The 16,598-nt window shown below is 40.0% G+C and overlaps 1 protein-coding gene across 6 annotated transcripts in view; it reads right to left on the bottom strand.

The window, feature by feature from the left end:
- Window positions 1–256: 256 nt before the first annotated feature.
- The window catches only part of LOC125457286 (retinoic acid-induced protein 2), an 85,864-nt gene continuing 69,522 nt past the window's right edge, over window positions 257–16,598 (bottom strand). For all 6 annotated transcript variants that reach the window (XM_048541293.2, XM_048541289.2, XM_048541294.2 and 3 more), the window contains exon 2: window positions 257–8,841. In XM_048541293.2, coding sequence (XP_048397250.2) covers window positions 7,072–8,757 — 1,686 coding nt within the window. In that variant the 5' untranslated portion in view covers window positions 8,758–8,841 and the 3' untranslated portion in view covers window positions 257–7,071. The remainder of the gene's footprint in view (window positions 8,842–16,598) is intronic.

Below are 16,598 nucleotides of genomic sequence, written 5' to 3'. Positions count from 1 at the left end.
AGCACAACCAATAGATTTATAAAATACATAAATCTATAGTACTATATAGTGCAAACAACATTTTTCCCTTTTTAACAAAACTTGTTACATTCTACTCAGATACAATATGTAAAAGGAACATTAACAGTGAAATAAATACAGGTTTGAACACACAGTGACACTGTACAACAACATGTAATCATCTGAAATCTTAATGCTTGGTTTTTCAACAATCAAGAATTGATGATGCTTTTTTGTAATAAAATGCACAAAAGAATGAATATGACTAAGTGTTTTATTTCACCGAATATATCATGATTTACGGTATAATTTTATGCATTATTGAAATGAAAGATTTTTAATAAATGTATCTAGCATTCACATTCTTAATCCATGTCATCAGTGCAGCATTCACAATACACAATGGGTCATAAAATGATATTCTTCTGTGTAGCTTCAATGCCTGTAAGGTTTTCTATACAGAAGAATGAAGAAGAACATCTGCTGCTCTGAAAATTCCGTCTGCAGCTCTGCTATAATGTAGCAGGAATGCATCTCCTTTTGTGTCTTTTTATTTTTCTTTGACATATTATTGCCTTACTGCCTTGTCACAAAGATACAGTACTTTCAAAATGAAGTAAAATCACACCATTAAACCAAAACATCAAAGTACCTAAACTCACTGACAGTTTCAGCATTGCACACATGTTTCTATGCTTCAGCAAGATCAATGTTCTGCATCTTATTACTTAGAGTTAGTTAGTAGCATTGTTCAATGCTGTTTAGAAAGGAAGTGTAGGCTAAAACCTTAACCACATCCACTGGAGGAAGGAAACCACTAGTGAACAAGCACTAGTGAACTGAAAAGAAAATTTAATCCATTATTTTTAAAAAATCTTCTGTTAGCAAATAAACACTTAAATAATAATGAAAATAAATTTGCTGAAGCATCAAGCAGTAGATTGTAACTTGAAAAAAAATCAATCATGGAATTGAAACAAATGAGAAATGAAATCTTTAAAAATTCTAGGATGGTACCCGAATAGAGACGTAATTTCGTTTCTCAAACATACCCCATTGCAGTGAATTTGGCTGCTTTTCCTGCAATTATTTGTTACTTTATACATTCATGGTGAAAGTACAAAAACATATAATAAATGGAGAGTAATGAAGAGAGATTAAGACGAAAAATGGTCAAAGCTTGCCAAAAAATGGTATTTTATTGGATTGGTTGTGTCTATGATGTGTAAAGAAAGCTTCATTATAGTGTAGCAACAAAGTAGCACACCTTCATACTGTTTTGATTTTAATTGCGATAATTAAAGACGAGATTTTAACTATTTAGAAGATCTTGATATTTCTGCATTGTATCCTTAAAGTAGCACAAAAAGGATGGTCTAAATGGCAGGTTGCTATCTAAGCTAATGGCTTGTATGAAGTTCATTCTTACCGTGGCTAATAACCCATCATGTTTATGGAAATTAAATATCCTGTCTCTAAATCTAAGGCATACTATATTTTCAATCTGCAAAACTAATACATGTTTTGCAAATTAGGCTTTGAACCACAAGATCAGTCCTTTCATAATGTTATTTTCATATTCTCTTTCCATGGATCGCCATTGTAATGTGATGGGGAGGCTTGCGTAATCTGATAATGCCATGAGCAATACTGTCAGGAGCTCTTTGCTCTAGGAGGAATCATCCTTGGTCAGGGAAAGATCAGGGTGAGGTGCCAGACAAAGTGCAGTTTGAAGGGCTTCAACAGCAGAACAAGTGAAGGAAGGCTGCGATTCTCACTTGCTGGGAAGGAGTACGGACGTTCCAGCACTGTGGTTTACCAAATCTCCAAAATCTGATAGCTAACCTGTGGGAGGCAGTGATGATGTTTGAAGATCCCCCATGTTAAATGACCTTGCAGACTTCTGGCAGGGTCAATTTGCCAAGTCCTAATAGCAATGGAGAATTGGCAATGTGAACAAGGCTGTGAATCTGGGAGTTCTTAATCTGGAATCCACACACAGGCCACACATGCATGAAGGTTGTTAGACATCTGTTGTTGGGGTAGTTGTCTCTTCAAGGAGCAGAGGTGACTGAGCCAAGCTCTTCAGGACAACCTCTGCTCACCCCAAGTGAGCAGCGGGGTGAGAAAAGGTTCCCAAAAAAATAAGCTGTCCTACTTTCTCTTGTCTAGGGAGCCACACCCTGTAGTAACTGTACCCAAATGTAACTTTAATACAATAGTGTAAAACAGTTGGTACATATCAAAACATCAACAATTTTAATGAAGTAAAGTGCTCACTTCAGTGACCTGCCTTTCATTTCAAAACAACTACACCCAATTGAAATGGAACTATGATTTTAAAAATCTACAGCAAACTCACCTCAGTCGTGGTTGAAGAAAGAAAGCTCATGTTCGAAAGATATCTTCAACTGGAAAGGAAAAGCTGATAGTGGCCCTCAAACCCACAGAGTGGATTTTGCCACCTAGGAGATGAATGCATTGCCAGAAGCCCCTTACTTTATGATTGAAAAACCCATGACACCCCACGTACAGTTTAGCTGTAACCAACATTCCACCCTCATTAGGTACTGGTCCTTCACTCTGATGAAGAAGTTAAAGAAAAGTTCTATCCTAATGTAGACCGTTATACTAACCATCGTATCACACAAAGCCCTTTTTGAAACCATGAGGGTCAAAATCTGCTTCACTCACAGGGATGGTGTTTCTCTTAATGATGACAATGCCATCCATCAAGTTTAGAACGAATATTTTCAACAACTCCCCAACTATGGTTCCACAATGGTAGCTTCTATTCTCCAGGCTATTCACGAGAATAGCCTAGGATTTATGTGCCCTATGGTAGAATCCAGTGTGAGTCAACAGCAATAGGATAGCTGAGATAAATAATCAAACAGATGGAAGACCGCAAAATCTGTGGCCAGCAATGTTATTCCAGCTGATGTCTTCAAAGCTGGTGAGCTTTTTGTTCACAGCTAGACTCCACACAATCAGATAGCACCCAATTCAGATAGCGGCAATAGAAAGACTACTGAGCAACAAGACAACAGAACAGGAAATGGATTGAATCATAACTAATTTGATAAGAATGGAACAAATAGCAGAAGTGTGGGAGTCTGACACAACAGGAATAGATGCAGTGCAAAAAAGAATACAGCCCAAATAAACAGTCATGGCCAAAGTGGAGGTCTACCAAAACCAAGAAACTGACAGAGAAATAGGAACACAGTGTGGAGCTGAAGGAACACAACGGGCCAGGCAGCATCAGAGGGGCAGGAAAGTGAATGTTTCAGGTCAGGACCCTTTTTCAGACACCTTCTGAAGAAGGGTCCCAACCCGAAACGTCCACTGTGTGGCCTCTGACTCCAGCGTCTGCAGTTCTTGCTATCTCAATGAAAATGGGAGTCACTTCCAGATCCTAACAAAGTATTAGCATTAGAGTATTTTGACAATTGGTGTTTTTAGGTGGTGATTTGAAGATTTATGATGCAGAAGCATGTATTTTGCCTTGCACATCACATCATGCAAATATTCATGTGGAATGTTTCATAGTTATGGGGAATTATTGATCAATTGTGTAGCAATTATAAAAAATTAAATGTGAAAAATTTGCTTGACAATTTCTCCAAGATTGTACTGGCAGGGTGTTTACTGAAGGACCAATTTCTTCTTTGGACAATTAAATCACTAAAGGTGGCAGGAGAGCATGGTTCATAAAGGACACATACCCTATGTTTTATTAACAAGGACATAGAGTAGCAGAGCAAAGAGATTAAGCTGAACCTGTGTGAGACATTAGTTACTGATGCTTCAGAACTGAACACTCACTTCAGGAGGGATAACAACGCATTTAGAGAGTGCTGAAGAAGTCTACCAGCATGGTTCCAGAGATGAGATACTTCAGTTATGAGGGTAGAGAGGAGAAGGCTAAGACAAGATTTGATAGAAGTTTTTAAAATTATGTGGGGCCTGGACGTTGTAGAGTTTTAGAATGATTTGAGGAAGAGGAAAACGTGATAAGAAAAAACTTGATCACAGTGAATGGTTTGTTCAAAAGTTTGGCAGAAGCATGTCTAATCAAAGAATTTAATAGGGCTTTAGACAATTATTGAAATAAAAACAATGCACAGGGTTACTGTGAAAGAATGAGAGAATGGTACTAAGTTATGCTGTTCTTCCAGCGAGGTGCTGCAAACACATTGGGCTGAGTAGGACTTCCTCATACATTGTAAAAATTCTGTGATTCTTTGATGTGACCAGCTTTGATGTATGTCTGTATAAAAGGATCACCAAACTTCATTAACAGAAATTAACAAATCGTATCAAAAGGACAGCTACTTAAAGGGCCAACTGAAATGCCAGAACTGGGGCTGAAATTCTAATATCTGCTAATTTTAGTAAAGAAGTAACAAGTTTGAAATGGTTAATGCCTGCTCAATATTCATGCTGACTTCTTCTTTAAAGTTAGTGACACTGCAATTTCATCCTCTCCATTAGTGGACAGCGCAAGCTGGGCATTAACAACCGCAAAATGTTCAATATTCAGATATTTGCTTCTCAAGCTATGTTTCATCCTTGCCATGATAGTGCAAAAAAAAAGACTAACTCAAAGGATCATTTGAGCATGATTATTGTTGTTGAGGAGAACATTTCGTATTGTGTTTGTTGTACATTAACACAGTAGCATTAAACTGTTGGTACATATCAAAGCTCCAATAATTTTAATCAAGGCAAGTGGTCAATTCAGTTACCTGCCTTTCATTTCAAAACAACTGCGCCCAATTAAAATGGAACTGTAATTTGAAAATTTACAGCAAATTCTAATGCCATATGATTGATAAGTGATGCACATAGATTTGTGTAGGGTAGTGAAACTGTAATGATTTATCAAAGCTTGAGTTCGATAGATTAGTGTAAGAAATTCTGGCCTCCATGGTAAACTATTCATAAGTTATTTTCACCCTTTGATCTTATAAACTTTATATTTAACTGGGCTTCCTGAAATTGCTATGTGGATCAGATTTCAATTTTGAAAGAGATATTGACTATGTCAGTGAAAGTCTACTAATCTTATTGACATGTGTGAAATTCCAATTTGAGCATGTGGATCCAATTCTCAATTTATGCAAATCAAAGCAAAATATGGCAGTTGCTGGGTATCTGAAAGAGAAACAGGAATTGCTGCAGAACTCTAACAGGTTTGGCAGCATCTGACCTTACACACCAAATTCGAGAGAGAAAATTCATCCTAATTCTCTCCCACTCAAAATACACACACACGCACAGAGTTTTATGGATTAAATGAAAAGACTTATCTGTTCTCTATAATGAGTAGTAATGGTGGACACCAATAGTTAGTGTGTCCCAAAGCCACATTAAAGGGTTATTACCTGTCATATTAGCACAAATTTATACTGACAGTGAATAGTGAAAATTTACTTGGGCTCCTTATTAGTTATTCAGATGATTAAACATTCACTCAACTGAAGACCACGCTCATGCAAGTAGTGCAGAAACTGGTATATGCAAATATGCACAAATGTGTAATTTTCATCCAAACCTGGTCTAACCTTGACAAAACAATGTGGTTGTCCTCAAGAATGCAACACTCCCACAGGAAATCTAAAGTATGCTTCTGACATTATGTTGTTGGATGAAATGAAAAAAGGACTTTGATAGAATGTCACTGTTCTTGGCAGAATCTGCAAAACCTCAGAAAAGAGGGCTTCACAGGAAGGCAAATACAATGATGAATGATAGTGTCAAGAGCTTACAGTTCAGTTCCATTTTTGGAACTGATGGAAATCAGTCAATGTTGGACAGCAACTCTGTGAGAAATAAGGCCAATACCAGGCTGACATTATGTCACTTAGTGAAGCGCGCAGAATCATGGAGACAAACTTATGTTTAAGCTAGAACAGCGTGATATCTTCCGATCTATTTTACTTCTGTGGCAGCTTTACATCTATCATAAACTCGTTATTCTCCAGGTTTACTTCAGACCATCATGGACTCAGAATTTAAGAACAATTTTTAAAAAGTAGCAATATGTTAGGGCTTGGATTGTAAAAACACAGTTAAAGACTCTAATCGCTGTAGCAACAAGAATATACAAATAATTCATTGTTTTTAAATCAATTTCAAAAATAAATAATTGAAAACAAAGCATCCTTAAAAATACTTTATATCAGATTAAATGCGAGTAACTGCAGTGATTGTAACGAGCTCAGCCAGATGGACCTCATAGTATAGGAGTTCCTGATTGGGCTGTTAACCTGGTCCAATCAGGGAGCCCTGGCTGACAGATATAGACAGGAGTGTCAGGGGTTCTGTTCGCTGAGAGCTGGCTCTAAAGGAGTCGGATCAGTGTCAAAGACTCTTCATGTGTAAATAATGAATGAATTGATGATGGAATACTGGCCTCTGTGAAGTTAATTCATTAACATGGTGTAATAAAAATAAATACCACATTTATACTGTACTGAATGGATTCAGATTAGTAGTTGGACAGAAAAAAAGTGATTCCAAGAAATGGCATACCAAAAAAATTCTCAAGTGAAAAACAAAGAAACAATTTTTCATCGATTTGTGTGGTCTGAAATGTGCTTATTGCCAAATACGTCCAGCACATGATAACAGGTTATGATGTTAAACAGGTTTCCGATGAAGTGATCTAAGCTGTTTCTCACAAGTATTTAAACCAAAGTAGGGGACAAACTTAGCACCTGCAGAATCAGGGATTCAACACAAAACATTTCAGGACAAGAAATAATATATCTTGCAACTCATATTCATACTATGTCAGAAAGGTACCTTGTCAACAAGGGTGTTTTATGAATGCTTCAGCTTGCCTGGAGTTGGAACGAAGAGATGTAGAGGGATAATTAATCAGAATTGTTCCAATGCAAACTGTAAGCATGATTCCAAAAAAAACTCTGAAAGTAAATGTTCCATTAAGTGTCATTGCTGCAAGATTCAATTTCATAACAGCAATCTTGTCCATGTTTCAGTGTTTTTTTATGGGTTTTCTTTCTCTGTACATCCAGAAGTACTTTCAAACAACCAAAAACTTTACTTCCTTGCGAAAAAGGCAGCTAGGCGCTGTTTTTTTATTGGAAGGACATGGAAATCCTGCGAACTCATTTTCTTTAATTTTATGCCTCTATTTTTATTACTTTTTTTGCTGTCTCTGAGCTCAAGTTGTGATTTGACATCATAACATTGTAAAACAGATTCCTGTGACAGATCAGTCTTATAAGAAAAGTTTTTCGTAGACACCCCAACAACAGTTTTTATCTTGCCACAGAGGATGGCTGGGCCAGCGTCCTTTACAGACACAATTACTTTCGCAGTATCTGTGCTATTGAGGGTTTCAGCATTATTGGCAGCTCGCATGTCATTCCTCAGTCTGCTGTAGTTTTGATCCATCACCCACTTAGGCTGGCCAGAAAACTCGCAGCTATTAGATGTGCCATGTAGCACCGTCTCTAATTTCTGCGCACCTAACAGTGGCACTGTGTTAGACCAGACTTCACTAGAACGAGTCAGGGGCTCATTCAACAAATTAGCTGACAGATTAGAAGATGCGTTACCTGGAAGGTTCTGACTCTCTTTCATTTTCTTGGGGCCTGCGACTGATAGATCCAGCACACCATCCTGTTCAATCTGCTGATAAAAAAACTCATTTTTCTTTACAACAGATGTTCGCTTCATAGATAGATCCAGTGCCTCAGTCTCAGTGTTGAACTTATAGTTGACATGTTGATAGTCTTGCACTCCTTGGTGCTGGATGTACTCTGAGACTTTTTGTTCTTCTTTCTCATTTGACGTTTGAGTGCTCCTGCTTGTGGTGCCAGAGCTGCTGGCTTTTCCGGGCATGTCCGTGAATCTGGCAGGATCTGGGTCCTTGGCCACAGGAATGGGAATGGGGATGGGAATGGGTATTGGGACTGGAAGAGGAACTATTATTGGATAAGGGACGAGAAGCGTAGCAGGAGGAACTAATGGGGAGAAAAGCCCACCACAGTTCTGGTGTGGAGAAGATGAGAAGCTAGGGGCCAAGTTCTCGGGGGCTGGTTGGACATTTGGTACTGAGGGTACAGTGCTGTGCGAAGGGAAAAAGTCCTGGAGGACTGTAGCAAATCCAGGGATCTGGAGAGGAGGGGGTATGTCATACTCTTGTGTTTGACTTAAAGATTTCTGGCCCAATGTTTGGGACTGAATGCAAGGCCCAGTTGTCCCCTGAATAATGTGGTTCTGGACAGAGTTCACAGGGCTTGCAGTAGGTGAAGCCAGCAGCAGAGGAGAATTTAAATGCTGAATCAAGTGTTGCTCCAGTAACACAGACAGTGGCATTGCTCCTTGATTAGTCATTACCCATGGTGCGTTACCACCCGCAGGTATCTGGGGGGCTGAGCTCCCAGCCACTTGCAAGTGGATGGGTAGGACCATTGGACTATCTCCTAAGCAAATTGGTTGCAGTACAGTAGCAGCTACTTTAAGAGATACTCCATTTGGTGGATCAGTTTGTGGCGTCATAATAGAAGATGCTGGAACAGCTACTAAGGGAGAAAGTGCTTTTTTCATGAGTCCTGTTGGATTGATATTCCAGGCTTCTGCAGTGATGAGCTGGGTCACTCCATTCTCCAGTTTATTGTTCGCAATAGTAGGGGACGGAGAGTCTGTCACATCCATGGGCAGGTTAGACTGAGCCTCTTTGTAAAATCGATCCATTTTATGCTGGTTGAGGCATTTCATGCTACAGAACCGAAGCTTGCTTTCACTGTCACTAGTGTCTACATAGTCTTTGGTGTGGTGGCTGTGTCTGCACCAATCACAGACCTGGAAGTTAAATCAGAAAAGAGTCTTGATTAGTTTTTAACCTTTTAAAAACTGCCTCGCCCAATATGGCAAGCTATAGAAGTTGTGCAATTGTTTGGTACAACATAATAAATCCTCATCAGCTTAGAATATCACAACCAAGGCACATTGAAAGAAGTTTGTTTTTTTTCCTGAACTGATTTCTTTGATTCCTTGGTTATTTTTGTTCGACCCAGAAAATGCAACAACCCAGTCAACAGACGGGGCAGAATATCCACTGACATCACCCCACCAATGTCTCATTGAACTTGTCCGGTGTGACTACGAGACACATTTATTGCAAAGTTCACAAGAAATCAATTGAAAGAAAGTGGTTAAAATGTGAAAGAGGTAGTTACAGCAATTAGCACACATCAGGGAGCAAGAAATAGGAAGTGACATTGAGGAAGTGAGGTAAAATGGAGTGGGATGATCATACAGAATAGGATCTCCAGCACTGGCCAAAACAGAACATGCTAGAGAAAGTCAACAGTTCAAGAAGCATCTATGGAGAGAGAAAAATTCGAGTTAGCATTTCAAGTCTGATATGACTCTTCTTTGGAGCTGAAGGGGGCTGGAATAACTTGTCTGTCACCTGGTGAGTAGAAGCACTGGCCAGTATGCCCATGGCAGATACAGAATAGGATGGTTCCAGCTTCAACCCACCCATGTGCCCAGTTAACTCTTCCAGGGCAACAGCATGGGGTTTCGAATTGGTCTTGCTGGACCTAGGCTATGAAAAGGAAGGACAGGGTTTTGTTCCCTATTTACTGACATTCTGCTGCATAGCAGTGGCCTCAAATTCAATGTATGATTATATGGACGGCAGGAGAGGAAATGATCACAGTTTCTTGCTCTAGCTACTGTGTTTTTCTAATCTCTGAACACTCATTGCCTGTATATACATATGGGCTGTTTGATAAGGTGTTGATAAACTGCAAGTGTCTGTGGAACTACATCTCAATATATCTTAACAACAGCTGTACAGAAGACTTGAGCCCAAAACAAATTGAGGAATTTATTTGCCTTTTGTTTTGGCAGGTACTGGGTGCTATAACAGCATAATACTTAGCACATGTTATCATAATGATAGAGAGATGAGTGATATCATCAATTAGATTTACAGGTGACAAAACATTTGCAGTAAGTAGGAGATGGTTAAATGTCAAGTTCCTGTAAGTGATGATCTGTCCTGGTCCACCCATGTTGACGTTACAGTCAAGTAAAAACAACAATGCCTCTACTTCCTAGGAGGCTAAGGAAATTTGGCATGTCCACAAAGATGCTTACTTATTTTTAAAGATACACCACGGCAAACATTCTGTCCAGATGCGTCACAGTTTGTATGGCAATTGCTCTGTCCAGTACCATAAGAAATCACAGAGTTGTGAACACAGCCCAGTCCATCACACAACCAGCCTTCCATCCACTGGCTCCATCTACACTTCTCACTGCCTCAGGAAGGCAGCCAACATAATCAAAAACCCCCCTCATCTGGTTATATTCTTTGCCAACATCTTCCATCAGACAGAAGATACAAAAGCTTAAACATATGTATCAACAAATTCAAGAACTTCTTCCTCACTGTTATTAGACTTCTGAATTGACCTACCAAATCTTAAATTTAATTTCGATCTAGTTCTCTGTGCTCCTCCTCTGCAGCTGTAATATTGAATTCTTTGCTCTGTTCTATTACTCTAATGCACTTTGTATGGTATGATCTGCCTGTTCTGCATGCAAAACAAAACTGTACCCAGGTACATGTGACAATAATAATTCAAATCAAAAATCAAAAAAGATGATCTTGAACTAATAACTAGAGATTAGTAACAGCAGGCAGGAACCTTGAAATGAAAGTCAACAGCACAAAACCAAACTGACGTATAAATCAAAAGTGCCAAGAAATATTCATATATTCAAAGAAGGAAGGGAACAAGAACAAGTTCAAGAATTGAAGCATTTAGGAAGTATGATATCAGCAGATGGAAGGTGCAACAAAAATAAGAACAAGGATAACAATGCAAAAAGCTACATTTAGTAAAAGCTAACAATTACTAACAGGAAGCTGAATATGAAATTCATAAAGTGACTTGAAAGGAATTTGCTTTGGAATATTATTTTGTATGGATATGAGATATGTACCTTATGGCAGGGGGAAACAAACTTGCTAAACAGCTTTGAAATTTGGGTTTGAAGAAGAATGGAAAGGCTCTGCTGGACAGAACAAATAACAATTGACGAATATCTGCAGGCAGTGAATGAACAAAGAAAGAACATAATTAGGGGAAGGCAGAGATATACATAGGACATATTTTAAGAGGAAGCTGACTTGTCAGAAACACTATGGAGGAAATGCTTCAGGGAATAAGAAAGAGATAATATCACAATAAGAAAACTTAAAAATCAAAGGATGTTATCAGCAAAAGAAGGAAATGGCACAGGATTGAGAGACACAGATCAAGTATTAATAGCTAACGGCCTGAATTTGGACATAGCACACAATCTGATGATGAAGAAGAACATGTTAAAGCCCAAACGATTTAATGTTTCTGCAGGTCCTTTTGAGTTGGGTCATACTCATCTTCTTTAACTTCCTCTGTTGGGCGCTTGTGTGGATGACTTCATTCCAAACGTTTCCATTCGGCTAGACCTTCTCCATTTCCCACTAAAGTGCTTCAAATACAGCTTCAGAAAACAATGTAATTAACTAAGGGCAAATGGCTTCAGGGAAAAGCACTTGATGAATCAATTTATGTTTGGAAATACACATTGCATCATCATGACTGCATGCACCAGTGACGTTATCACATTCTTCAGGGAGGAGTTACATTTACCACCGTACAAAATGGCACAGCAAACGCTTTCTTACAATGATGGTATGATATCAATGGTAAGGCAGTAGACTGCACAAATATTATTTTTTCTAGCTTAGTCTGTGGCATGTGCTCCTGAAGCTCTTCATTTCCAACATTTTATTTGGTGCACTGTCTAAAATTTTGGAATACATTTACATATGACGTGCACACATGTACACAGCACGCAGAGGCACACATATATATGATGTGTGGACATAATCTTGTCCATGTCCATACTCACTGTACATTGATGAATGCTTAAAAAAACCTACTGTACTTTTTCTAATCAACCTGTTCGGAGATACTATTACATGCTTGAACACTTTTTTTACAGTAAGTTAGACACAACACAGGAAGGTGTTCCACAGAGCCATCCAGTGGTCACTTCACACAGCACATGACAAACCACAGCAAAATTAAATCAGGAATGTTGATAATAGCATGGAATAAGACCAATTCCAATAGATAAATGCAACTGAAGAATAATGTGGATTTAAAGTTTGTGGATAGTATGTTTGCATCCCTACAAAGAGCTGTAACTAAGTAGATATAATTTCCAATACTGTTACAGTTTTAGAACGTGTGCTGGGCAAAATGCTAACAGAAAGTGAAGAAATATGTATTCACATATCCTTAATTCTTGGCATTTACATCTTGCAATATTATCATATTTCTTTCTGTCTTAAGTCACAATTGATCATATAAGTAGGCATTATTACTTTAATTTAAATGGTGCTCTGATCACTTAGTCAAAAATGAGAATACAGAAATATTATGAGCCTTGTGATTTAGGATCAACCTGGCAGATTTAGCATTTTTTTTAAAACAGGATAATATTTTTAAAAAGTGTTTCTTCTTGCAATATATGCAACTTATGGAAATCACCTTCACCAGATTTTGGCCTTTGTGTGTTTTTTGAGTCTAGATCTTGTCCGTCTCATTAATAGACATGGATGCATAACCTGGAGAAACAAAACATTTAAAAACTGCGCCTTCACTTACTTTTAGCCAGTCCTGACTTTAATGTACTACTTCCTACGTCTGCACTATCTACTGCAGCCATGACCTGGAACAGTGAACAGTTATAAAGAAACTATACGTCACTTTGCTCTGCAGGATAGGCAGCTTCACAACAATGTGGATAATTGCCCAGTACGTTCACTCCACACAAAACAGAGCCAATCCAATTATTGCCCAATCTGCCAATGCTCCACTATTATTAAAGCGAAGCCTACAAGCAGCATGGTACAACATTCAAGCCTGGCCTCATAAGTGGCAAGTAATATTTCAAATCAAAGAATCCCTGCAGTGTGGAAAGAGGCCCTTCAGCCCAAAAAGTCCATGCCAAACCATCCCCTATAACCCACCTAACCTACACATCCCCGAACACTATGGGCAATTTAGCATGGCCCATCCATCTAGACAGCACACCTTTAAACTGTTCATGCCACTCAATTGTGTTTTGTGCCCCAGAGATATGCAGAGTAACACTCACCAGGTTCTTCTTGAACAGTTCATCAACTTTACTAACACCCCAAACACAAATTCACCTGGACAACTCCAATACCTCCCTCTCCTTCCTGGACCTCTCGGTCTTCATCCCTGATGACAACCTTGTGTTATCTCTGACTACAGCATCTGTGATTCTTGCTTTCTGTATTGTGAATAGAACTGTATTGCAAATGCTTTTAAAATGTTTGCTGCTTTAAGCTTCCAGCTAGTTTCTGTTTGCACACAGCACAGTGAGAAATCAATGGACACATACAACCAGAAACCCAAACAGCTGAACAATTTGCATATATAAAATAATCAGAGGGTTAGATAGGGTGGATAGGGAGAGCCCTTTTCCTAGGATGGTGACGGCGAGCACGAGGGGGCATAGCTTTAAATTGAGGGGTGAAAGATATAGGACAGATGTCAGAGGTAGTTTCTTTACTCAGAGAGTACTAAGGGAAGGGAACACTTTGCCTGCAATGGTAGTAGATTCGCCAACTTTAGGTACTTTTAAGTCGTCATTGGATAAGCATATGGACGTACGTGGAATAGTGTAGGTTAGATGGGCTTCAGGTTGGTATGACAGGTCGGCACAACATCGAGGGCCCAAGGGCCTGTACTGTGCTGTAATGTTCTATGTTCTATGTTCTAAGTACGAGGAAATGATCATCGCCAACAAGAGTAAGAATGTAACCATCTCCCATACAATTTGAAGTTTGATTTCCGAACAACAACAGGGGTCACCATTCACCAGAAATCTAACTGAAACAGCCAGATAAATACCACGTGTAGCATGTCAGATCCTGGGCAGTCTGTAGTGAGTTAGTTGCTCAATGACTCTTCTAAGCCTTTTCAGCATTTGCAATTTGCAAGTCAAGAATGTGAGAGATTTCCCCAAATCTGTGACCTGCCACCTGGAAGGACAAAGACAGCAGGCACATGACTGATTGATTGAATTATTGTGGTCACATATACCACGATGCAGTTAAAGGAGTTGTTTTGTGTGCTGTACAGGCAGATTGCACCATACAAAGTGCATCAGGGTAACAGAACAGAGTGCAGAATACAGTGTTACAGCCACAGAAAAGGTGTAGAGAGAGCGAGAGAGAGACAGAGAGATCAGAATTAACATTTGAGAGATCGGGGGAAAGAAGCTGCTCTTTGATCTATTCATAATTGTATTGAAACTTCTATAACTACTGCCTTACTGAAGAGGGTGGAGGAGAGTATAACCGGGGTGGGAGGGGTCTTTGAGTATGTTGACTGCTTTCCCAAGGTATCGGGAAGTATAGATGGAGACAATGGTTACAAGGCTGGTTTGCAAATGGACTGGGCTATGTTCATGACTCTCTGTAGTTTCTTGTGGTCTCGGGAAGAGCAGTTGCTACCATTCAGATTCTTTTCCATATTGTGCCATTCATACACTGTCAGTCACTGGGTCAACATTATGGACCTCCGTCCCTAACACACTCACATCCAATGAATGAAGAAATAAGAAAGCCCATTATCAGCAAGCCCACTGACATGCCGTAAACCAGTAAATAAAATTGAAATGTTCTCAGAATTAGTCATGTTCCAAATTCAGGTTTTAACTATACAAATTAGGTACTTCTTTCTCCCACCAGATTGTCTTCATCAGTGAAATGAGACTAAGTTGACTAGAATAATAGATAATAAAATGTGAGGCTGGATGAACACAGCAGGCCAAGCAGCATCTCAGGAGCACAAAAGCTGACGTTTCGGGCCTAGACCCTTCATCAGAGAGGGGGATGGGGTGAGGGTTCTGGAATAAACAGGGAGAGAGGGGGAGGCGGACCGAAGATGGAGAGAAAAGAAGATAGGTGGAGAGGAGAGTATAGGTGGGGAGGTAGGGAGGGGATAGGTCAGTCCAGGGAAGACAGACAGGTCAAGGAGGTGGGTTGAGGTTAGTAGGTAGATGGGGGTGCGGCTTGGGGTGGGAGGAAGGGATGGGTGAGAGGAAGAACAGGTTAGGGAGGCAGAGGCAGGTTGGACTGGTTTTGGGATGCAGTGGGTAGAGGGGAAGAGCTGGGCTGGTTGTGTGGTGCAGTGGGGGGAGGGGATGAACTGGGCTGGTTTAGGGATGCGGTGGGGGAAGGGGAGATTTTGAAACTGGTGAAGTCTACATTGATACCATATGGCTGCAGGGTTCCCAAGCGGAATATGAGTTGCTGTTCCTGCAACCTTCGGGTGGCATCATTGTGGCAGTGCAGGAGGCCCATGATGGACATGTCATCTAAAGAATGGAAGGGGGAGTGGAAATGGTTTGCGACTGGGAGGTGCAGTTGTTTGCTGCGAACTGAGCAGAGGTGTTCTGCAAAGCGGTCCCCAAGCCTCCGCTTGGTTTCCCCAATGTAGAGGGAGCCACACTGGGTACAGTGGATGCAGTATACCACATTGGCAGATGTGCAGGTGAACCTCTGCTTAATGTGGAATGTCATCTTTGGGCCTGGGATAGGGGTGAGGGAGGAGGTGTGGGGGCAAGTGTAGCATTTCCTGCGGTTGCAGGGGAAGGTGCCGGGTGTGGTGTGCAACTCCATTGTGCAACTTTACTTTGAAATGAAATTGTTGACTTAAGTTGACTAGAAGTCAGACTTTGGGATCTGAGAGAAGAGAATATTTGTTTAAATGAGTTACTGTACTGCTAATCCCAATTTCCCAATTTGTTTTGATACCGCCTTTTAATAATAAATGTCCTAACATCAGTTTTCAAATAGATAAATAAAGGACCTACCGCTTAAAACAATCTGAGCTGAAAGCCTCGCCAACAGTTCAAAAACAAGTATTAGTTAGCAACTTGTATGTAATAAAACATCCCAAGACCACGTGATAATATGTAAAACAAAATTAGATACTGGGCCACATAAGGTGGTATTAAGCAGACAGACAGTCAAGGGCTCGGTCAGTGATGGTTTTAAGGAGCACCTTTGGCAGAAAGGAACTTGAGAGCTCAGGGCCGAGAAAGCTGAAGGCACAGCCACCAATAGTGAATTGATCAAACCAGGAGTCAATCAAGGAGGCGAGAATTACAGGATTGCAAACACCTCTGGGAGTTGTGAGGCGGGAGATTGGAGTTACAAAGGAACAAGGTCATGGGGGAGGGGGTGGGGATCTGAAAGCAAGGATAAGAATTTGAAAACAGATATTGTTTGGCCAGAAGGTAATGCGGGTTAGTGATAGGGGAAAGGGGCTTGGTACAACTTAGGATGCAGGCAACCAGTTTTGGATGGCCCTGGGTTTGTACAAGGTCGTTAATGGGAGATAGCCGGGAGTAATTTGAAGGTATATTATGTGTTAACAACTGGTCAACTGCAGCCATTAGTTATTAGATTGTCTTTGGCTTTTTGACGTCTAGCTCTATCCTCCAGTTAT

The sequence above is a fragment of the Stegostoma tigrinum genome, chromosome 12 (assembly GCF_030684315.1).
Source record: "Stegostoma tigrinum isolate sSteTig4 chromosome 12, sSteTig4.hap1, whole genome shotgun sequence".
Classification (NCBI taxonomy): Eukaryota; Metazoa; Chordata; class Chondrichthyes; order Orectolobiformes; family Stegostomatidae; genus Stegostoma; species Stegostoma tigrinum.
This window is presented reverse-complemented; position numbering and strand designations above follow the sequence as displayed.